Consider the following 24294-nt stretch of genomic DNA (forward strand, 5'->3'; position numbering starts at 1 on the left):
GCCTGTCCACTGTAGCGAGAGCAGAACTGTCTGCTTCCTGCATGAGCAGAAAGGACTGTCAGAGAGCTGATCGTAGGTTGGAAGCAGCTACCCGGAACCTCCTATCTACTACTGGTCGCCTATCCTAAGGATAGGCCATCAACACCTTACAGGCCACACAATCTATACAGCTGTCAGCGAGCAGCTATTCCATATGCAGACATACTCGGCCGAGCTTGCATGGGTTTTCAATAGGGAAGTCGCTGCCAGACTTGTTGGCTTATCTGCTGCCAGAAGGATCCAGCATGTTGAAATCAGAATGTCCTAAACTGTCTGCCATTGGGGAGGGGAGGGAGACCCCCATGCTGAAATTAATGTTGCCAATGTGCATGGGCACCTTTTAAGCCACATGTGATGAAGTGTCGGTCGCAGCGGAGTCCTACGTTGATTGCTACATGCAAATACTTGTAGGCTTTCTTCACAATTTGATGGTCTATTAGAGCGAACAGAATGTTGCAGAAACAAACCCATTGTCAATGCGAAAATAGCTGATTCTTGTGTTTGTCACGGGCGGGGGTTCAGATAAGATGGCTTGGGTTCAGTAAACAATCCGTGCCGCTTCTATTCCTGTCCTATTGTCTATTCCACCGCCTGAGTTTCTTTATCGCCGCCGCGCGAGGTCAGCTGCTTCGGGCATTTCAATGGCAATCCCTAAAGTGCACGCAATGCTGAAAAGGCTGAATAATCATGAGCGTGTCGCGGTATTTAAGGTTGGAGCTCGGGTAATTAAAACTCGGCTACCAATCATTAAAACCAGCTTAGGCACAATGTTCCACTCGCAGCTTTCCCTCAACACTCCACATGTCTCCCGAGGGAAAGGCAATCTGTATTATGAGGAATCGCGGGCGGCGCTGCTAGGAGTCGGGACGGTTTTCTTCTTATTTGGAGTTCAGCTATACGCAGGTTGACGTGGCGGAGGGATCTGAGACGCTATATACAGGCTTGGCCTCCGGTGTTCAAAGTGACTAGAAAGGACTCCAAGGCCACCAAGCTTATTATATAAGACCTCACTGGGCGACGTTGCTAAGAAAGGTGGCAAAATGGACTTTATTTAGGAGGAGGCTCAGAAGTGATATAGTTACTGTCAAAGTGTAATATCGGGGTTTGTCTAATCGATAATCTGTATAGGGGACTATACAGACAAAATACCAGTATCCACTACATGTAGAAGAAAAAACTGTCATAGGCTTTGAAAGAGGTTTCTACGGTTAGAGCATTATCCTTAAGGTACAGTACAGTGATGCAATATCACTTGAGTCACAGGACATTAAGATGTTGACGTTTAGTGTGGGAGGATATGCTGACACTTGGAATGACAAAGCAATTATATGTGGGTAGCAGGACAGGGACAGAATAGGACTTGGGGTGACTGAACATGACATTGCTAGTGACAAGGCAATGACCCAGGCTGACACTTGGGGGACGGGATAATGACACGCCGACACTTGGGGGACGGGATAATGACACGCCGACACTTGGGGGACGGGATAATGACACGCCGACACTTGGGGGACGGGATAATGACACGCCGACACTTGGGGGACGGGATAATGACACGCCGACACTTGGGGGACGGGATAATGACACGCCGACACTTGGGGGACGGGATAATGACATGCCGACACTTGGGGGACGGGATAATGACACGCCGACACTTGGGGGACGGGATAATGACACGCTGACACTTGGGGGACGGGATAATGACACGCCGACACTTGGGGGACGGGATAATGACACGCCGACACTTGGGGGGGTGGGATAATGACACGCCGACACTTGGGGGACGGGATAATGACACGCCGACACTTGGGGGACGGGATAATGACACGCCGACACTTGGGGGACGGGATAATGACACGCCGACACTTGGGGGACGGGATAATGACACGCTGACACTTGGGGGACGGGATAATGACACGCTGACACTTGGGGGACGGGATAATGACACACCGACACTTGGGGGGCGGGATAATGACACGCCGACACTTGGGGGGGCGGGATAATGACACGCCGACACTTGGGGGGGCGGGATAATGACACGCCGACACTTGGGGGGGCGGGATAATGACACGCCGACACTTGGGGGGGCGGGATAATGACACGCCGACACTTGGGGGGGACGGGATAATGACACGCCGACACTTGGGGGGGTGGGATAATGAGACACTGACACTTATATTTAACATAACAGTGACAATAATAGTACAACGGTCTGGCGAGGACACTACGCTCTGTCCTTACTGGCGTCTCTCCCAAGCTCCAGATACAATACATATTTTGTTTCCCGCTGACTCCACCTGAGGGTGACAGTAACTCATTCCAGTTTAGCTCCAACAAGATCATTCCAGATGATATCCTGCCTTTGTGTACGTCTGACCTCGGAGATACCACCTTCCCCTCTTTCTTCAGATGAATGCCATTTTCCTGGCATGACAGATCATGACAGGTGCCAAGATAGCTGAATACAATACAAGCCCAAATTTCCAGCAAAAGACATTATTCTAACATGACTGAAGTCCTTTAAGGTCGCAGTAACAATACAGCATTAAGTATCTACCAGATGATGAACAGTGAAATCCATAAGATTGTCGGTAATCTTCACGTGAATTGCAAAACAGGATGCGAATGGCTAGAGAACTTTTCTGTGAACTTGGAGGGCTGACATTTCGGTAATGCCAGGCTCTATAGCAGAGTATTTGTTGCTCACCCCCACGGCTTGTACAACGAGCCATCACTGCGTACACAGTGAACCGCAGAACATAAAATTGCAAGTTTACATCCTGAGAGAACACTCGGTCTTTTGTGTTCCGTACAGAAGGCGAGCAGAACAGGAGCAAATTAACTTTTCTGGGACCTAATTACTTGTTTCAATCTCCGTGTGCACATATTGTTGGGATGAGACCCTGCTGGGTAGTCGGATAATGACAGAAACCGATCAATGTAATTAGTTTCAATAAATGTTTTTTTACATACAGATGCTCCCTGTTGGAGTATCAGGCACCACATGCAACAGAATAAAAGCCTTGCCAGGCTATATGTACATCAGAATGGAGCTCAGCAGCTGCTGTTCTGGTATAGAGATGTTAAAACGATGTCAAGATCTTCAGTGTCACCTTGAACATTCTAGTCCCACTGCTTGTTAATTAAAAGTGCTGCCAAAGAACACCGTAGCATTATTCACATTTGTTGGCTAGATGTCTATGTAGCTTATTAAATAGAAAATGAATATATCAACTATAATACTCCTCCCTAGGGACAACAATAGCACTGCTCTTATAGTGTTTCTATGGACAAGAACAGAACCACTATAATACTGCCCCCTATGTACAAGGATATAACTACTATAATACTGCCCCCTGTGTACAAGAATATAACTACTATAATACTGCCCCCTATGTACAAGAATATAACTACTATAATACTGCCCCCTGTGTACAAGAATATAACTACTATAATACTGCCCCCTATGTACAAGAATATAACTACTATAATACTGCCCCCTGTGTACAAGAATATAACTACTATAATACTGCCCCCTGTGTACAAGAATAGAACTACTATAATACTGTCTCCTATGTACAAGAATATAACTACTATAATACTGCCTCCTGTGTACAAGAATATAACTACTATAATACTGCCCCCTATGTACAAGAATATAACTACTATAATACTGCCTCCTATGTACAAGAATATAACTGCTATAATACTGCCCCCTATGTACAAGAATATAACTACTATAATACTGCCCCCTATGTACAAGAATAGAACTACTATAATACTGCCCCCTATGTACAAGAATATAACTACTATAATACTGCCCCCTATGTACAAGAATATAACTACTATAATACTGCCCCCTATGTACAAGAATATAACTACTATAATACTGCCCCCTATGTACAAGAATATAACTACTATAATACTGCCCCCTATGTACAAGAATATAACTACTATAATACTGCTCCCTATGTACAAGAATATAACTACTATAATACTGCCCCCTATGTACAAGAATATAACTACTATAATACTGCCCCCTATGTACAAGAATATAACTACTATAATACTGCTCCTATGTACAAGAATATAACTACTATAATACTGCCCCTTATGTACAAGAATATAACTACTATAATACTGCCCCCTATGTACAAGAATATAACTACTATAATACTGCCCCCTATGTACAAGAATATAACTACTATAATACTGCCCCTATGTACAAGAATATAACTACTATAATACTGCTCCCTATGTACAAGAATATAACTACTATAATACTGCTTCCTATGTACAAGAATATAACTACTATAATACTGCCCCCTATGTACAAGAATATAACTACTACAATACTGCCCCCTATGTACAAGAATATAACTACTATAAAACTGCTCCCTATGTACAAGAATATAACTACTACAATACTGCCCCCTATGTACAAGAATATAACTACTATAAAACTGCTCCCTATGTACAAGAATATAACTACTATAATACTGCTTCCTATGTACAAGAATATAACTACTATAATACTGCCCCCTATGTACAAGAATATAACTACTACAATACTGCCCCCTATGTACAAGAATATAACTACTATAAAACTGCTCCCTATGTACAAGAATATAACTACTATAATACTGCCCCCTATGTACAAGAATATAACTACTATAATACTGCCCCTATATACAAGAATATAACTACTATAATACTGCCCCTATGTACAAGAATATAACTACTATAATACTGCTCCTATGTACAAGAATATAACTACTATAATACTGACCCCTATGTACAAGAATATAACTACTATAATACTGCCCCCTATGTACAAGAATATAACTACTATAATACTGCCCCCTGTGTACAAGAATATAACTACTATAATACTGCCCCCTATGTACAAGAATATAACTACTATAATACTGCCCCCTGTGTACAAGAATATAACTACTATAATACTGCCCCCTGTGTACAAGAATAGAACTACTATAATACTGTCTCCTATGTACAAGAATATAACTACTATAATACTGCCTCCTGTGTACAAGAATATAACTACTATAATACTGCCCCCTATGTACAAGAATATAACTACTATAATACTGCCTCCTATGTACAAGAATATAACTGCTATAATACTGCCCCCTATGTACAAGAATAGAACTACTATAATACTGCCCCCTATGTACAAGAATAGAACTACTATAATACTGCCCCCTATGTACAAGAATATAACTACTATAATACTGCCCCCTATGTACAAGAATATAACTACTATAATACTGCCCCCTATGTACAAGAATATAACTACTATAATACTGCCCCCTATGTACAAGAATATAACTACTATAATACTGCCCCCTATGTACAAGAATATAACTACTATAATACTGCTCCCTATGTACAAGAATATAACTACTATAATACTGCCCCCTATGTACAAGAATATAACTACTATAATACTGCTCCCTATGTACAAGAATATAACTACTATAATACTGCCCCCTATGTACAAGAATATAACTACTATAATACTGCCCCCTGTGTACAAGAATAGAACTACTATAATACTGTCTCCTATGTACAAGAATATAACTACTATAATACTGCCTCCTGTGTACAAGAATATAACTACTATAATACTGCCCCCTATGTACAAGAATATAACTACTATAATACTGCCTCCTATGTACAAGAATATAACTGCTATAATACTGCCCCCTATGTACAAGAATATAACTACTATAATACTGCCCCCTATGTACAAGAATAGAACTACTATAATACTGCCCCCTATGTACAAGAATATAACTACTATAATACTGCCCCCTATGTACAAGAATATAACTACTATAATACTGCCCCCTATGTACAAGAATATAACTACTATAATACTGCCCCCTATGTACAAGAATATAACTACTATAATACTGCCCCCTATGTACAAGAATATAACTACTATAATACTGCTCCCTATGTACAAGAATATAACTACTATAATACTGCCCCCTATGTACAAGAATATAACTACTATAATACTGCCCCCTATGTACAAGAATATAACTACTATAATACTGCTCCTATGTACAAGAATATAACTACTATAATACTGCCCCTTATGTACAAGAATATAACTACTATAATACTGCCCCCTATGTACAAGAATATAACTACTATAATACTGCCCCCTATGTACAAGAATATAACTACTACAATACTGCCCCCTATGTACAAGAATATAACTACTATAAAACTGCTCCCTATGTACAAGAATATAACTACTATAATACTGACCCCTATGTACAAGAATATAACTACTATAATACTGCCCCCTATGTACAAGAATATAACTACTATAATACTGCCCCTATATACAAGAATATAACTACTATAATACTGCCCCTATGTACAAGAATATAACTACTATAATACTGCTCCTATGTACAAGAATATAACTACTATAATACTGACCCCTATGTACAAGAATATAACTACTATAATACTGCCCCCTATGTACAAGAATATAACTACTATAATACTGCCCCCTGTGTACAAGAATATAACTACTATAATACTGCCCCCTATGTACAAGAATATAACTACTATAATACTGCCCCCTGTGTACAAGAATATAACTACTATAATACTGCCCCCTGTGTACAAGAATAGAACTACTATAATACTGTCTCCTATGTACAAGAATATAACTACTATAATACTGCCTCCTGTGTACAAGAATATAACTACTATAATACTGCCCCCTATGTACAAGAATATAACTACTATAATACTGCCTCCTATGTACAAGAATATAACTGCTATAATACTGCCCCCTATGTACAAGAATATAACTACTATAATACTGCCCCCTATGTACAAGAATAGAACTACTATAATACTGCCCCCTATGTACAAGAATATAACTACTATAATACTGCCCCCTATGTACAAGAATATAACTACTATAATACTGCCCCCTATGTACAAGAATATAACTACTATAATACTGCCCCCTATGTACAAGAATATAACTACTATAATACTGCCCCCTATGTACAAGAATATAACTACTATAATACTGCTCCCTATGTACAAGAATATAACTACTATAATACTGCCCCCTATGTACAAGAATATAACTACTATAATACTGCTCCCTATGTACAAGAATATAACTACTATAATACTGCCCCCTATGTACAAGAATATAACTACTATAATACTGCCCCCTGTGTACAAGAATAGAACTACTATAATACTGTCTCCTATGTACAAGAATATAACTACTATAATACTGCCTCCTGTGTACAAGAATATAACTACTATAATACTGCCCCCTATGTACAAGAATATAACTACTATAATACTGCCTCCTATGTACAAGAATATAACTGCTATAATACTGCCCCCTATGTACAAGAATATAACTACTATAATACTGCCCCCTATGTACAAGAATAGAACTACTATAATACTGCCCCCTATGTACAAGAATATAACTACTATAATACTGCCCCCTATGTACAAGAATATAACTACTATAATACTGCTCCCTATGTACAAGAATATAACTACTATAATACTGCCCCCTATGTACAAGAATATAACTACTATAATACTGCCCCCTGTGTACAAGAATAGAACTACTATAATACTGTCTCCTATGTACAAGAATATAACTACTATAATACTGCCTCCTGTGTACAAGAATATAACTACTATAATACTGCCCCCTATGTACAAGAATATAACTACTATAATACTGCCTCCTATGTACAAGAATATAACTGCTATAATACTGCCCCCTATGTACAAGAATATAACTACTATAATACTGCCCCCTATGTACAAGAATAGAACTACTATAATACTGCCCCCTATGTACAAGAATATAACTACTATAATACTGCCCCCTATGTACAAGAATATAACTACTATAATACTGCTCCCTATGTACAAGAATATAACTACTATAATACTGCCCCCTATGTACAAGAATATAACTACTATAATACTGCCCCCTATGTACAAGAATATAACTACTATAATACTGCTCCTATGTACAAGAATATAACTACTATAATACTGCCCCTTATGTACAAGAATATAACTACTATAATACTGCCCCCTATGTACAAGAATATAACTACTATAATACTGCCCCCTATGTACAAGAATATAACTACTACAATACTGCCCCCTATGTACAAGAATATAACTACTATAAAACTGCTCCCTATGTACAAGAATATAACTACTATAATACTGACCCCTATGTACAAGAATATAACTACTATAATACTGCCCCCTATGTACAAGAATATAACTACTATAATACTGCCCCTATATACAAGAATATAACTACTATAATACTGCCCCTATGTACAAGAATATAACTACTATAATACTGCTCCTATGTACAAGAATATAACTACTATAATACTGACCCCTATGTACAAGAATATAACTACTATAATACTGCCCCCTATGTACAAGAATATAACTACTATAATACTGCCCCCTATGTACAAGAATAGAACTACTATAATACTGCCCCCTATGTACAAGAATATAACTACTATAATACTGCCCCCTATGTACAAGAATATAACTACTATAATACTGCCCCTATGTACAAGAATATAACTACTATAATACTGCCCCCTATGTACAAGAATATAACTACTATAATACTGCCCCCTATGTACAATGATATAACTACTATAATACTGCTCGCTATGTACAAGAATATAACTACTATAATACTGCCTCCTATGTACAGGAATATAACTACTATAATACTGCCTCCTATGTACAGGAATATAACTACTATAATACTGCCCCCTATGTACAAGAATATAACTACTATAATACTGCCCCCTATGTACAAGAATATAACTACGATAATACTGCCCCCTATGTACAAGAATATAACTACTATAATACTGTCCTCCTATGTACAAGAATATAACTACTATAATACTGCTCCTTATGTACAAGAATATAACTACTATAATACTGCCCCCTATGTACAAGAATACAACTACTATAATACTGCCCCCTATGTACAAGAATATAACTACTATAATACTGCCTCCTATGTACAAGAATATAACTACTATAATACTGCTCCTATGTACAAGAATATAACTACTATAATACTGCCCCTTATGTACAAGAATATACCTACTATAATACTGCCTCCTATGTACAAGAATATAACTACTATAATACTGCCCCCTATGTACAAGAATATAACTACTATAATACTGCCCCCTATGTACAAGAATATAACTACTATAATACTGCCCCCTATGTACAAGAATATAACTACTATAATACCGCCCCCTATGTACAAGAATATACCTACTATAATACTGCTCCCGGTTACTGGTGGCCGCATTCAGTGGGTGTATTCCCATCTTAGCCATGTTTGGTTGGGAATATACCTTAAAGTACCAGAACCGTCAGAAGTACAAGTTGTTATACTTCCACTGAATGTAAAAGGATGCAGCACCAGGCCCCCTCTTGTCGTCTGCTGTAATAACCCTGAATATTGAATGTTATTACATAATTGAGTGCAGTCGGGTCTTACCTGAGCCGTTGTGGCTGTCCGGATGGTTCTGCGACAAGTATTCCCCAAAGGCCCTCGCTGCTCTTAAAAAGAGAGAAGTAATATGTCACAATCCGTCTGAGCGCTCCGCTACATAATAACTGATACTTGGAGCCTAAGTGCAAACAATCTTACATCAAGACAAGGTCTGAGACCAGAAAGAAAAAGGTTTGCCGTTGTCTGAAGAAGCAGAAAAACATGTCTATTCAAATGTACAGGGATGAGCTGCAATACCAGAAACAGCCTCTGGACAGAGGTGTCGCTGTTTAGTTCAAGAACCAACACAGGGAATGTGGGGAGACACGGAGAAGCCAACCATTTGTATGGGGTGAAAACACTGAAGGCATGATGAGGATGTGCAGTTATAAACTACTGAAGGCCCATTCTTCAGATAGGTCATCAGTACAGACCGGCGTGAGTCCAATGCCCAGGCCCATTGCTGATCAGTTGGTCACCGGACAGATGCATTTATGCACGGAGCTGATTTCTGCAGAAAGCAGACAGCTCCATTCTCACTGCAGTGGTCAGGCTTGGTATCCAAGCCACTCACTTCAATGGGAACTTTGCCTGTAATACCAAGCTTGGCCACTGCAGAGAAAATTGAGCTGTCTGCTTTCTGCAAAAATCAGCTCTGTGCATGAGCGCAGAGGCCCTACGGACAGTTTATCAGTGAGGGTCTGTGGTGGACAACTCACATGGATCTCCTAAAACTGGGCAGTCTTATTCACTGAGCTTTCTTAACCCCTTAGTTACGCAGCTTATTTTGGCCATAGGGAAGTGACCATTTTTATTTTTTTCCCCCCATCATCTGCGTACATGCTGTAGTTGCTATTCATTGCGGCATGTAAGGGGCTAAACTGCTGCGATCTGAGGTCTCTCTGTTCCTGGTGGTTAGAGCAGGAGCCTGGCCGTCAGTCCTCAGCCAAGCCACCTTGATGTATGTGCAGGTTTAAAGCCCATTAATGAGGTCAGTAAGAAGGCGTATTGTGGTAACGAATGAGATACAAATAAGAGCGCAGCAGGAGGCCGATTGTTTCAACGAGAATTAGAATGAAGACGTTGGACGCTGATTACTGAGGCGGTGAACGTCAGCCAACACACTGGTTAGTGAATCCGCCCAATCTCACAAATTAGCTTCTTGGCTTATCTCTGCCATGTCGTCTCCTTCCTGTAGCACCGTCATCCTCTTGTTTGCAGCCCAAGCTAGTAGTTTCCGCGACCGCTCCGGCCTCCCGGCACTTAAGGCGCGTTGAGACGGAACGGATCGTTCAAAACAAAATTGCAGGATTGTTCGAATTTGACCGCTAATCATTTAGTGTGAGTGCAGCCGCTGATCCCTTATCGTTCATTGCGTACAAGCGTAAAAATCATCGTTGGCTCGGTTTAAATCAGCGGTCCCCAACTCCAGTCCTCAGGGACCACCAACAGGTCATGTTTTCAGGATATCCTATGGCAAGAACAGCTGTGGCAATGTCTGAGGCTCCGGCAATAATTACATCACCTGTGCAACACTGAGGAAATCCTGAAAACATGACCTGTTGGCGGTCCCTGAGGACTGGAGTTGGGGAACACTGGTTTAAATAACGATTGTTCAGTCGCTCTCACTCATACAGTACCCTCCTCCGGTACCCTTGGAGCCTTCCCCTCCTCCGGTACCCTTGGAGCCTTCCCCTCCTCCGGTGCCCTTGGAGCCTTCCCCTCCTCCGGTGCCCTTGGAGCCTTCCCCTCCTCCGGTGCCCTTGGAGCCTTCCCCTCCTCCGGTGCCCTTGGAGCCTTCCCCTCCTCCGGTGCCCTTGGAGCCTTCCCCTCCTCCGGTGCCCTTGGAGCCTTCCCCTCCTCCGGTGCCCTTGGAGCCTTCCCCTCCTCCGGTGCCCTTGGAGCCTTCCCCTCCTCCGGTGCCCTTGGAGCCTTCCCCTCCTCCGGTGCCCTTGGAGCCTTCCCCTCCTCCGGTGCCCTTGGAGCGTTCCCCTCCTCCGGTGCCCTTGGAGCCTTCCCCTCCTCCGGTGCCCTTGGAGCGTTCCCCTCCTCCGGTGCCCTTGGAGCGTTCCCCTCCTCCGGTGCCCTTGGAGCGTTCCCCTCCTCCGGTGCCCTTGGAGCGTTCCCCTCCTCCGGTACCCTTGGAGCGTTCCCCTCCTCCGGTGCCCTTGGAGCGTTCCCCTCCTCCGGTGCCCTTGGAGCGTTCCCCTCCTCCGGTGCCCTTGGAGCGTTCCCCTCCTCCGGTGCCCTTGGAGCGCTCCCCTCCTCCGGTGCCCTTGGAGCGCTCCCCTCCTCCGGTACCCTTGGAGCGCTCCCCTCCTCCGGTACCCTTCTCATACTGTTGCACTCTGGCAGCCCATTCTTACGCTTTACCATCTCTAACCCCTTAGTAGTGGTCAATACACATTTGTACGGCGGTCACTAATGGGCGTTACACCTGCTCATACATTGTGTTAAGGCTCCTGGAGGAATGGAGAAACCTCAGATCCTGGCATTTTAACCCCTTACATGCCTCAATCAGTAATAGCTGTAGCATGCAAGCAGATGAGATGGGGCTCCTTCTGTCACCTATTGGCACTCCGCAATGCAAACACAAGGTACCAATGGATTCCCATGGTAGCTGGAAGCATGACAAAGGGCTCGATGTCTGCCATGTAGCTCAACCTATTAGACCCCGCCTCTGGCAGAGTCTAGTAGACTGCAATCATAGGCTTGGTAAAATGCGCTACATGAGTAATGCAGTGTACTATCCTAACAAGCAATCGATGGAATCTTCAATTCTCTTTCAGGGAGTATAAAAGTGGTGGCAACAAAAGTTCAACTGGCTGTAATTTTTTCTTTTTGATCCAGTTTTTTTTTTTTAAGTGCTTTTTTTCCCTCAAAAAATGGATAAAATACAGAAAAAAATAAAAAAGGAAAACATAATAGATATTACCGTGTTCATAAACGTAGACAAAAAAACCTTGTACTCATCTCGCCGTAAAAACGACTGATGCAGAATTGTTATTTTTCTTTAGTTTGCCTCCCAAAAAGAACAATAAAAACCAATCCAAAAGTCACATTTACCCCAAAATAGTATTGAGTAAAACTACAAGTCTTCCCGCAAAAAAACAAGACCCCACAGAGCGGCGCTGCCGGGACAATAAGCATTTTATGGGTCTCAGAATACAGAAATGCAGATTCTATAGTTTTTCTATGAAAACCTGTTTTTATTCTGCACAACTAATACAAAATCTAAACCTCTCTATGAAGTTGGTGAAGAAGCCGCAGCGCAAACCTGGTGAGACGACCCTCGCGCCAATGTACTTGCCCCTTGTTTGATGAGAGCGCAGTTCATTTTCCACGAGTCCCTGCTCTACGGTACTTACAGTTTGGGGGCGATCAAAAGGGTTTCTTGCACATCTCTTCAGGGAGGCGTACCACATCCCCTAAACCAAACCCCTCTGTACCCCCCTGATAACATGCTCCCTGACCTACTGACTGCAATCCCTGCTAGCTGTCATAAACCGCCCCCTGCAGTCATACCGATTCAGCCAGTATACAGCCTGACCATTGTTTCCTTGACACCACTAAATGCTCACATCCAAAACCCGTATAATACAGGATATTTAACATATGTACACAGTAACTCCACCAGCAGAATAGTGAGTGCAGCTCTGGAGTATAATACAGGATGTAACTCAGGAGCAGTACAGGATAAGTAATGTATGTACACAGTGACTCCACCAGCAGAATAGTGAGTGCAGCTCTGGGGTATAATACAGGATGTAACTCAGGAGCAGTACAGGATAAGTAATGTATGTACACAGTGACTCCACCAGCAGAATAGTGAGTGCAGCTCTGGGGTATAATACAGGATGTAACTCAGGAGCAGTACAGGATAAGTAATGTATGTACACAGTGACTCCACCAGCAGAATAGTGAGTGCAGCTCTGCAGTATAATACAGGATGTAACTCAGGATCAGTACAAGATAAGTAATGTATGCATACAGTGACTCCACCAGCAGAATAGTGAGTGCAGCTCTGGAGTATAATACAGGATGTAACTCAGGATCAGTACAGGATAAGTAACGTATGTACACAGTGACTCCACCAGCAGAATAGTGAGTGCAGCTCTGGAGTATAATACAGGATGTAACTCAGGGTCAGTACAGGATAAGTAATGTATGTACACAGTGACTCCACCAGCAGAATACTGAGTGCAGCTCTGCAGTATAATACAGGATGTAACTCAGGGTCAGTACAGGATAAGTAATGTATGTACACAGTGACTCCACCAGCAGAATAGTGAGTGCAGCTCTGGGGTATAATACAGGATGTAACTCCGGATCAGTACAGGATAAGTAATGTATGTACACAGTGACTCCCCCAGCAGAATAGTGAGTGCAGCTCTGGAGTATAATACAGGATGTAACTCAGGATCAGTACAGGATAAGTAATGTATGCATACAGTGACTCCACCAGCAGAATAGTGAGTGCAGCTCTGGAGTAGAATACAGAATGTAACTCAGGATCAGTACAGGATAAGTAATGTATGTACACAGTGACTCCACCAGCAGAATAGTGAGTGCAGCTCTGGAGGATAATACAGGATGTAATTCAGGAGCAGTACAGGATAACTAATATATGTACACACAAGGGGGTCACAGGAGCCCCCACAACATTGTCACATTTTCGTGGCTGCCTGATCACCAGATTTATAGCCAATAGAACATGTATTGGACCATCTGGGACTCCAACTTCCACAGCCTACAGGTTTACACGATCTAGAGGCTCAGATACAGCAAATGTGGAGGGATATGCTGCAGGATACCATACAGAACTTGTATGCCTCCATGTCTGATTGTATAACATATTGTATCCAAGCTACAGGCGGTACAACAGGATACTAGAGTCTCCATGCTGCCTGTATCACACATATATATATATATATATATATATATATATATATATATACTCCTAGGGGAGGGATATTACTGACAATGACCACATGCCAGCTGCAGATGTGTATAACGCCAGCTTATATGTTTGCGCCATTGTTTGAATGGGCGCACTAGGTTTAATAGGAGCTGACTGTTCGCTGTATATTAGGACACTCTAGTTACTGCCGGTAGCCCCCCACTTTGTTAGACCCCAGAGACGATTACATTAGTATGAAATATTTTTTTCTATTGTTTAAACCTGAGGGCATCTTATAGTCCGAAAAATACAGTATCTGCATTCCGTCCCGCCGGCCGTCACGGTGGCCTGATAACCCGCCGCACCCTCGGCGGTCGCACTTTGTACTCTTGTGCAGTCGAGTCATCTTTTCTTACACATCTTTTGTTATATTAAAGATGCAATAAATAAAATCCTGATAAAGTCCTTGACTCGTCCTCCTCGGCCGGCATCCCATCGGTAGTCGTCCGGGAGGGGGGGTGTCGGTGCAGGCAGCGGCTGGGTCAGGTGACGTGCGCACACATTGGACCGACCGCCCCAAAATGATTCTCGGCTGCTTACTTTTCTGGGTTGTTGCAAGCAGAAGCCTGAGATCCGAGGATTGGGACGGTGCGACACGCGGTTATTGTACTTGCTATGTAGTCCCAGCTTCACTGCCAAGAATCTGTCACATACCCCGTGTCCATTCAACAACGCCGTGTAATCTATTGCTCCATGTTATCAGCCATTTCATAGTGTTCTTCAACAGGATAAATGACACAGAAAACCTTCTGCCCCCTTGACCCCAGAATGTGGCCAGATCCTTTCTGTTATCCAGGACACACAAGGGGGCTGATGGGGTTCTACGTCCGCCCTCGTATTCTGGGGCAGTAATTATATGGGATTTGTTTGTGATGGTAGCATAGGGACCTGCAAGAGGACGAGGACCCTTCACGCGGGCTGGAGGGCTTCTGTAGTTTGGCCAATATTACCTAATACTTAGTATTTATCATTATTTCTGGCTTTAAATGCTGGGGGTTCGGGGTGGCGGTGCGGGCAGCCCGTCGGGCGGAGTCAATGGTGGAGGCATAAGGTTGTAAGCGGTACCCCGCATGTATCCGTCTGGTCTGCACCCTAAACTGTGTGCACATCTAGTGCTAGCCCCCCCCCCCCCCCACTATATGTGGCCGGTGTGTGAGTGCGACGCTCCTCCATATAGCAGTGCGGCAGCCTGAATGCTGAGGGTTGTGGTGCTTCTACCGGCCCTCATGTATCTTTGTATCAGCCATGGCCGCATTCTGTGATTTGTCTCCCACGATCTCTACTTGACAACCATAAATGTAGCACTCTTTACATAATCCCAGGTTTACACGCAGGAGTCGAAGTGTCACATATGATTACCCCGTTAGAACAGCGCTGTCTCACGTATCGGATGCCCCCACAAAGCTCGCTGCAGCCCCTACCCTACCCAGACTGGCCACTGAATGAAGCCCACGTCCTCCTGGCAGAGACTTTGGCTTTACATAACATTTTATAACCCTTCGTGAGCAGCCAATTTGGAACTGTAATATTCCTGTCACGTCCGGTCGGCTTTCCCCGCTGTCTGATATAGATGTTACTTCAATGGCTCATTAACAACTAAATGTCAAAACCATACCTCCAGCACACTCGGGGTTAAAATGATGCCCTGGCACTGCCAAATATTTTTGATCTTCTTGTGCATTCGGGTCACAGCATAAGGGGGCGCATAGGACTGCAGCTGAACCTGGGCTCACCAAAAAGAGGGCAGCGCAGGGACACAGCGGACGCAGCAAGTCGTAGGGAGCATTGAGCCCGTTCCCCGTGTGAGGGGGGTCAGCGCCGCACAGATGCAGCGGCCGAACCTCGTGTGGCTCTTCCTTGGACTCTGTTCCACAAATCTCAGCTTGGAATCGGTCATGTAACGAGCAGCGATGGAGCCGCGCGGTTCTGGAATCCCAGAAGGTGACATCTAAGACGACGCGCGCCACACAAGCTGAGCAATGGAGGAAATGTAGAGTAATGCAAACCTCCGGCTGCCGTACGGTCTACAGTCTGAACCCCACGGGGCAGGTTACTGATCATATATGCAAACGCTCATGCAGCGCTGCACACAGCAGCAGCAGCGCCGTACAAACTGTAAAGGGCAGCCTGTGAAATATAAAGAGGTAACTCGTCTATAAGCACATGTCCCCCATTGTTCTCCACCCGACATGGTGCATCACATATACGTGACTACAACCCGGTGTCCACATCCATCCCGTCCCAGATCATTCTTAATATCTGATTAGATGAATGGGGAATGATCTCCCCCGGCATCCATCAAGGTCGTATGGAGTCTACATGGGATCTGCACAACCTGCAGTAATATATAAATGGATCTATACATCCAGCGACCGGACGGGGCTGCATGCACTTAGGAGATTCCGATGCCAGGCGGTGGCATCGACCAGCCATGTATCTGCTTCACTAATGCACTTCTACTGTAATGTACCCATTGATGAATTACATAAATCCCCGCCGCACATCATTAGGAATTCTCTCGTCCCGGGCTACAGAGATGATTAATTCCAATGCACTATAGTAAAGTGAGCCAATTAATAGCTGGAGGAGCGGCGTGCAGCCTGTGGCTCTCCAGCTGCTGGGAGTAGTAGTTCCACACCCGCTGCTAGAGAGCCGGCAGGTAGAGGTTACAGATCACAGTCCTATATACCTACAATACCGTAGAGCCGTGAGGTGGCAGACAGACAAAGGCCGCTTATCATTTCTGTCTATGGAGTGTGAACATTCCTGGCACCGCTGCTCACAGGGGGTTAAGGACCACTGGTCCCAGCAACATTGGTCAGGACTTGCTGACATTAAGGCTGGGTTCACATGGTGCCGAATTGCCGCAAAATCTTTATCCGGAAAGTCCACACGCAATTCCGCCGTGGCTCCTAATCCCGGGATTAGCCAGCAAAATGGACGAGATTTTGCATAAATCGCAGCCACACGCTGCGGCCAAGCCGCACGAAAACTGGCATGTGGCATGGAATTCATTTCCGCAGCTTGTCATTTCTAATCTCCTTTCCGCAGCGAAATGCCGACAGCAAAACCGCTTATCCAGTGGAAATCTTGCGGTTTTTCAGTGTGGCCATTCCGCTGAAATTCTGTCCCATGTGACCCCAGCCTTCGATGACCTCCGGTTTCTATCCTGGACCGGACAGGTTGGTGGTATATTACCTGCACATATTCTTCTCTGCCTTCAATCTGATTCGCCGGTTTTGTCTCGATTTGCAGATGTCCAAGATGGTGGCTGCAATTTTTCCTCTAGTTAATTCCACACTGGTTTCTGATTTGGCCAGTGTTGATCATGTGAGCAGCACTAGCCAATCAGAGAGCAGGTATAGCGCATTGATAGGCTAACACTACTAATGCACTGTGGGGTTAGATAGTCTGATGGCGGCTTTACACGAACGTATTGGTCCGCACAAAACGCAGAGAATACAACCCATTGCTTTCAATGGCTTCATTCTCATTTTGCATTTTTGCGCGGACGGGAAAAAAAAACGCAGCCTGCTCAATTTAATGTGCACCAAGGCTCCCCATGGGAGTCTATTGGGGGGGATGCAAATACACACATATGTAAGCACGGGTATGCGCAAAACGCTGCACATACCTGCATACACCGGCACCTCGTTTGGCTCAATAGCCATTTAAATCAGGACGCCTATGTGAAGTAGCGGTGTCTGCGCAAATCTGCTCAGGATTTGATGTGTAAGATACACTCCTTCATGGCGCAAAAACATCAGGCTAATGCATGCGTTTTGCACTAACGCTCATGAAGAGGCCGCCCTGACGATTGCATCGGCCATCTTGGACAGCCAAAAATGGGACCGGAAAGCAGCAGATTGGTTGCCCGACAGAGAAGCAGCGCAGGTAATTGAGTACCCGCCCCCTCCGGTCCCGACACAGAATTCTGTACCAACACCGGAGGGTGGGTTTAATCCAATGTCAATGGAAGCCACGGCGTACTAGGGTTTACTGGGAGACCCATGTCACAGGGCATGATGGGAGTCGTAGCTTTACAACTGGAGAGCCACAACACTGGTGGAGATGGCATAAGATAGCCCTCTGTTCCTGCATCCTCCCTTCCCTGAGTTGTGCCAATGACAAACTAGACTCTGCTACATCCTATCATGGAAGGTTGTTGTACAGAACGCTTGGACCAATTGGTAAAATGTTCTTAAATCCATAAAGGGCAGAGATCATTGTCAGATCTGTCCCGAAGATTGGTGAGAGGTGAGACCCCTGTAGAGGTCTTTAACCCCCCATTATCCAGGCCCATGACAGCTGCCCAGCCTCCGCACCTTCCATTAATAAACCAAAGCTGCGGACATTTACCATTTGTGCAGCAGAAGTATTCAGTATAGTAAATCCTGTTCGTGTCGCCATAAACGCGCAGCGAAGGAGCCCTTCACTGTGACCTTGGCCGGATAGTCTTTAATTGGACTTAATTAGGGGCCTAACAATGAATGCAGTTGTAGAAGGAGAATGTAAGGTTAATGTCACATACAACATGGGGAGGGTGGGCTCCTGGTGGGCTTCCTGGAGGGTGGGCTCCTGGTGGGCTTCCTGGAGGGTGGGCTGCCGGTGGGCTTCGTGGAGGGTGGGGTCCCAGTGGGCTCCTGGTGGGCTTCCTTTTTATCCCCTTCTTTTATCTAAACTTTATGCATTTTCTCATCCGATGCGGCTCTTTTAGTCTGAACAGTCTGGTAACCGGACATCAGAGATGTCCCACCATCCCACCAGGACCAAGGTGGCAAAGCCCCATTACTATGTTGAGCACTTTTAGAGATGCGGTCATTGGTAATAACACACTGTAACAGTTCAGCCACACTGGATACTTCCCATATACTGGCATGTGCTGCGCAGCTGGGAGCAGTGGAGTAATGTGTATCCTAGTGTTACCATAGAGCCTCTGATCCCCGGAGTGGGGCACACTATAATTAAGCGGTTACGCCGTCTGTTTGCACCATTCCTATGATAACACCTGTAAAGCAGGAATCAATTCTGCATCCCCCTCCGTGCAATAGGGAGCCGGGACCATCTGAGGATTAACTGGAGCTGGGATGCAGATGGTTAATATGATAGTGGGGCACTTAGCAGCTAGGGGTATACACAGGGACAGGGGGCCCGTGATACGGCGTCTCTGTAGACAAAGCACTGTATGCCATCAGATGGCACCGCAGCCCGCTGAATTATGTAATATCACTAGTAGCAGTCAGGTGGATGTGCAAGTGATAGCGCCAGGTGGGGCAACGGGGTCTGCGAAAATTCACCTTACCATGTGCCACATCTAGCAAAAGACTGGACCCAAGAGCTTGCAATCTAACACCCTCTATAACAAAAGTGTAGAAGCATGCAGTAAGCTATACATAGTGATACATTCCTGGACCCTTGTCACAGAGCTGACAGTCTGAGCCCCCCAGCATGCACTTACCTAACTTTGGCCGCTACATGAGAGATCGTGTCATTCCTCAGTGCCTTCTTCTTGGAGACAGCTGTGCCCATCCTTGATGAAAGAGGGGATTGGGGGCCACATCCGACCTGGCCAGGGGAGCAGCCACTGGGATGGAGCTGCAGAGGTGATGAGGAGCTGCCCGGCTGGGATGCTGCTCTCTGCCTGCTAGTGACAGCCTGCAGACTGGCAGCTCTCATTGATCGCTGCAGGAGGGAGGGGAGCGGTGCAAGGCAGGAAGCTGCCACCAAGTATGGGCAGAGGATGTGCTACCCACTCCTCCTACTGACAGCATGGGCAGGGCCAGGTGCCCTCCTAGAGGAGGGGGCAGCAAACACATGCAAGTGTGCAAAGCCCGTGCGCTGTCATGCAAGAGACTGCCGTGTAGTAGACTGCCGTGTAGTAGACTGCCGTGTAGTAGACTGCCCTGTAGTAGACTGCCGTGTAGTAGACTGCCCTATAAGAGACTGCCGTGTAGTAGACTGCCCTGTAAGAGACTGCCGTGTAGTAGACTGCCGTGTAAGAGTCTGCCCTGTAAGAGACTGCCGTGTTGTAGACTGCCCTGTAGGAGACTGCCCTGTAGTAGACTGCCCTGTAGTAGACTGCCCTATAGGAGACTGCCCTGTCTGCTGCTCTCTGCAGACATTAACCCTTTCCTGCCCCTGGCCTCCTACTCCCTGCAATGATGAATGGTCACCTCGTTGCACTCCAGCAGCCTTCACTAATAATCCCACTATGTTCACACAAGAGGATGAAATTGGATTTTATTCCCATTTTCCCCCCAGTTTTGGGCCACATTTGGCCTCCATGACTGCAGTCCCACCTCTGCTGCCGCTTCCCACCAGATCCCCACAGATGTGTGCAGGGATTTGCCACCATTCCTGGAGGAGCTTCAGATAGTGATGGGGGATGAGTGTGATGGGTGCACGGAGACGGCGTTCTAGTTCATCCCGCTGAATGGGATTGAGATCAGGACTTCAGCCCAACAATGAAGTCTGCAGACGTTCTGCCCCCCACCCTGCGTGCCGTATGACATGGCGCTCGTCATGTTGGTGGAGACATGGAGCTATACCAGAGTATTACCACAGGGGAGGTGATGCCACATTGTCCGGGATGTCTCTGTACCCATTGGTGTTGAGGATAGACTTCATTATAACCAATGGCCCTAACGCCCCCCACCATAACAGAACCTCCTCCAAACCTCACTGTTGGGACGATGCCGTCATGTAGAAACCGCCCTCCAGGCAACCGCCACACCCAAGTGCCGCCATCCGATCGGAAGATGGTGTCCTGTGATTCATCCACAACACTTGCTTCCACTCACAGTCCGTCGTTACAAGCCCCATCGCAGGCGCCGCTGTGCAGTCACTGCTGTGATGTTGTGTGCAGCCGCTTGTCCATGGTAACCCTTCACATGCCGTTCCCTAAGGATGGTTCTGATGCTAATGGATGTCCCAATGTCCTGTGAGACCCCCTGAGCGAGGGCAGACGATGTGTGTGATGTCTTCACAGCTCCTACAAGGCTTTGTTGTCCACGTTTTGTCAGTTTACGAGGTCTCCCTGAACGTGGCGGCACCGCACACACAAGATGGCTTCCATCTACCAATAACATGGCCAACAGTGGAAGATCCAGAAGCTGCGATGTCCGTACTCATTGGTTAGTGACTACCCTCCCCACCAGACCCCCGTTGTCAGCTCTACACCTGGTGGCATCCCCCCGACGGACCCTGTTGTAAGCTCTACAACTAGTGGCATCCTCCCAACACACCCCGTTGCCTGCTCTACACCTGGTGACATCCCACTGCCAGACCCCATTGTCAGCTCTACACCTGGTAACATCCCACTGCCAGACCCCATTGTCAGCTCTACACCTGGTGACATTCCCCCACCAGACCCCGTTGTCAGCTCTACACCCGCTAACATCCCCCCACCAGACCCCGTTGTCAGCCCTACACCTGGTGATATCCCCCCACCAGACCCCGTTGTCAGTTTTACACCTGGTGACATCCCCCCCCACCAGAGCCCGTTGTCAGCTCTACACCTGGTGACATCCTGCTGCCAGACCCCGTTGTCAGCTATACACCTGGTGACATCCCCCCACCAGACCCTGTTGTCGGCTCTACACCTTGTGACAAGCCCCCACCAGACCCCTTTGTCAGCTCTACACCTGGTGACATCCCCCCACCAGAGCCCGTTGTCAGCTCTACACCTGGTGACATCCCCCCACCAGAGCCCGTTGTCAGCTCTACACCTGGTGACATCCCCCCACCAGACCCTGTTGTCGGCTCTACACCTTGTGACAAGCCCCCACCAGACCCCTTTGTCAGCTCTACACCTGGTGACATCCCCCCACCAGAGCCCGTTGTCAGCTCTACACCTGGTGACATCCCCCCACCAGAGCCCGTTGTCAGCTCTACACCTGGTGACATCCCCCCACCAGACCCTGTTGTCGGCTCTACACCTTGTGACAAGCCCCCACCAGACCCCTTTGTCAGCTCTACACCTGGTGACATCCCCCCACCAGAGCCCGTTGTCAGCTCTACACCTGGTGACATCCCCCCACCAGAGCCCGTTGTCAGCTCTACACCTGGTGACATCCCCCCACCAGACCCTGTTGTCGGCTCTACACCTTGTGACAAGCCCCCACCAGACCCCTTTGTCAGCTCTACACCTGGTGACATCCCCCCACCAGAGCCCGTTGTCAGCTCTACACCTGGTGACATCCCCCCACCAGAGCCCGTTGTCAGCTCTACACCTGGTGACATCCCCCCACCAGACCCTGTTGTCAGCTCTACACCTTGTGACATGCCCCCACCAGACCCCGTTGTCGGCTCTACACCTTGTGACATCCCCCACCAGACCCCGTTGTCGGCTCTACACCTTGTGAAATCCCCCCCACACCAGACCCCGTTGTTGGCTCTACACCTTGTGAAATCCCCCCCCCCCCCAGACCCCATTGTCGGCTCTACACCTGGTGACATCGTATCACCAGACCCTGCTGTCGGCTCTACACCTGGTGACATCCCCCCACCAGAGCCCGCTGTCTGCTCTACACCTGGGGACATCCCACCACCAGACCCCGTTGTCAGCTCTACACCTGGTGACATGCCACCACCAGAGCCCGTTGTCAGCTCTACACCTGGTGACATCCCCCCGCCAGACCCAGTTGTCAGCTCTCCACCTGGTGACATCCTCCCTCACCAGACCCCATTGTCAGCTCTACACCTGGTGACATCCCACCACCAGACCCCGTTGTCGGCTCTACACCTTGCGACATGCCCCCATCAGACCCCGTTGTCGGCTCTACACCTTGTGACATCCCCCCACCAGACCCTGTTGTCGGCTCTACACCTTGTGACATCCCCCCACCAGACCCTGTTGTCGGCTCTACACCTTGTGAAATCCCCCCCACCAGACCCGTTGTCAGCTCTACACCTGGTGACATCCCCCCACCAGAGCCCGCTGTCTGCTCTACACCTGGTGACATCCCCCCACCAGAGCCCGCTGTCTGCTCTACACCTGGTGACATCTGATGGTTTTTGGGATCTCCTATGTGATTCTCTCCTTTATACCTAATGCTACGCATCACCTGACAGCGCAGGACTGCTGGGGGGCCAATACTTTTATTACCATAGTGTACCTCATGGCAAACATCAAAGCAAAAAAAGCCATAAAATATGATTTTGAGAATATTAGTGGATAGCAAAATGAGCATTCACAACCAATGCCGTGGCCCTTGCTGGACGTGGCTCTCCTGGTATTTCTGTTCCTCTGCCCCATGGCCGGAGCTGGTTATCCTTCTGATGAGGATCTCCTCCGGCACGTCTCCACGTTGCAACTATTCTTGTTTATACAATGGATTGTAAAACTTTCTGGACCGCTGGGCACTTCTTATTGTGCATTCTTATAGTGTGGAATGTGTCTACAATGAGGCGCAGTGATACCAGTCCAAAGAAATACCAGTACGTTCCAGAATTGTCAGTGCCCCATCCAGCGCTCACAGTGACACACTGCGCACTTTGTACCTGTGCTACAATGGTTTGCATTGAATCCATGGCTTCCAGCTTCATAACCCAGCCAGGACACCGAGTACCCCGGACTGCGCTGCCCCACCTGGCAGAGATTATTATCACCCTGTGGTCCCTTTATTGCCGTGAAGAACTCCACATAATAATCAGTGCCAAGAAACAGGGAACATTCTGATATAGAAATCCCAAATCGGGC

The 24294-nt window shown here is 46.3% G+C and overlaps 1 protein-coding gene across 4 annotated transcripts in view; it reads right to left on the bottom strand.

Annotated features, from left to right (window-relative positions):
- Window positions 1–20269, bottom strand: part of NSMF (NMDA receptor synaptonuclear signaling and neuronal migration factor) — a 58974-nt gene extending 38705 nt beyond the window's left edge. The window contains exons 1-2 of one of the 4 annotated variants that reach the window (XM_066580075.1): window positions 20053–20269; window positions 9641–9702 (exon numbers count right to left, since the gene is read on the bottom strand). In XM_066580075.1, coding sequence (XP_066436172.1) covers window positions 9641–9702; window positions 20053–20123 — 133 coding nt within the window. In that variant the 5' untranslated portion in view covers window positions 20124–20269. The remainder of the gene's footprint in view (window positions 1–9640; window positions 9703–20052) is intronic. The other 3 variants (XM_066580073.1, XM_066580072.1, XM_066580074.1) reach the window with 3 other exon arrangements.
- Between the last annotated feature and the right edge of the window lie 4025 nt (window positions 20270–24294).

The sequence above is a fragment of the Eleutherodactylus coqui genome, chromosome 10, assembly GCF_035609145.1.
Source record: "Eleutherodactylus coqui strain aEleCoq1 chromosome 10, aEleCoq1.hap1, whole genome shotgun sequence".
In the NCBI taxonomy this organism is placed as follows: Eukaryota; Metazoa; Chordata; class Amphibia; order Anura; family Eleutherodactylidae; genus Eleutherodactylus; species Eleutherodactylus coqui.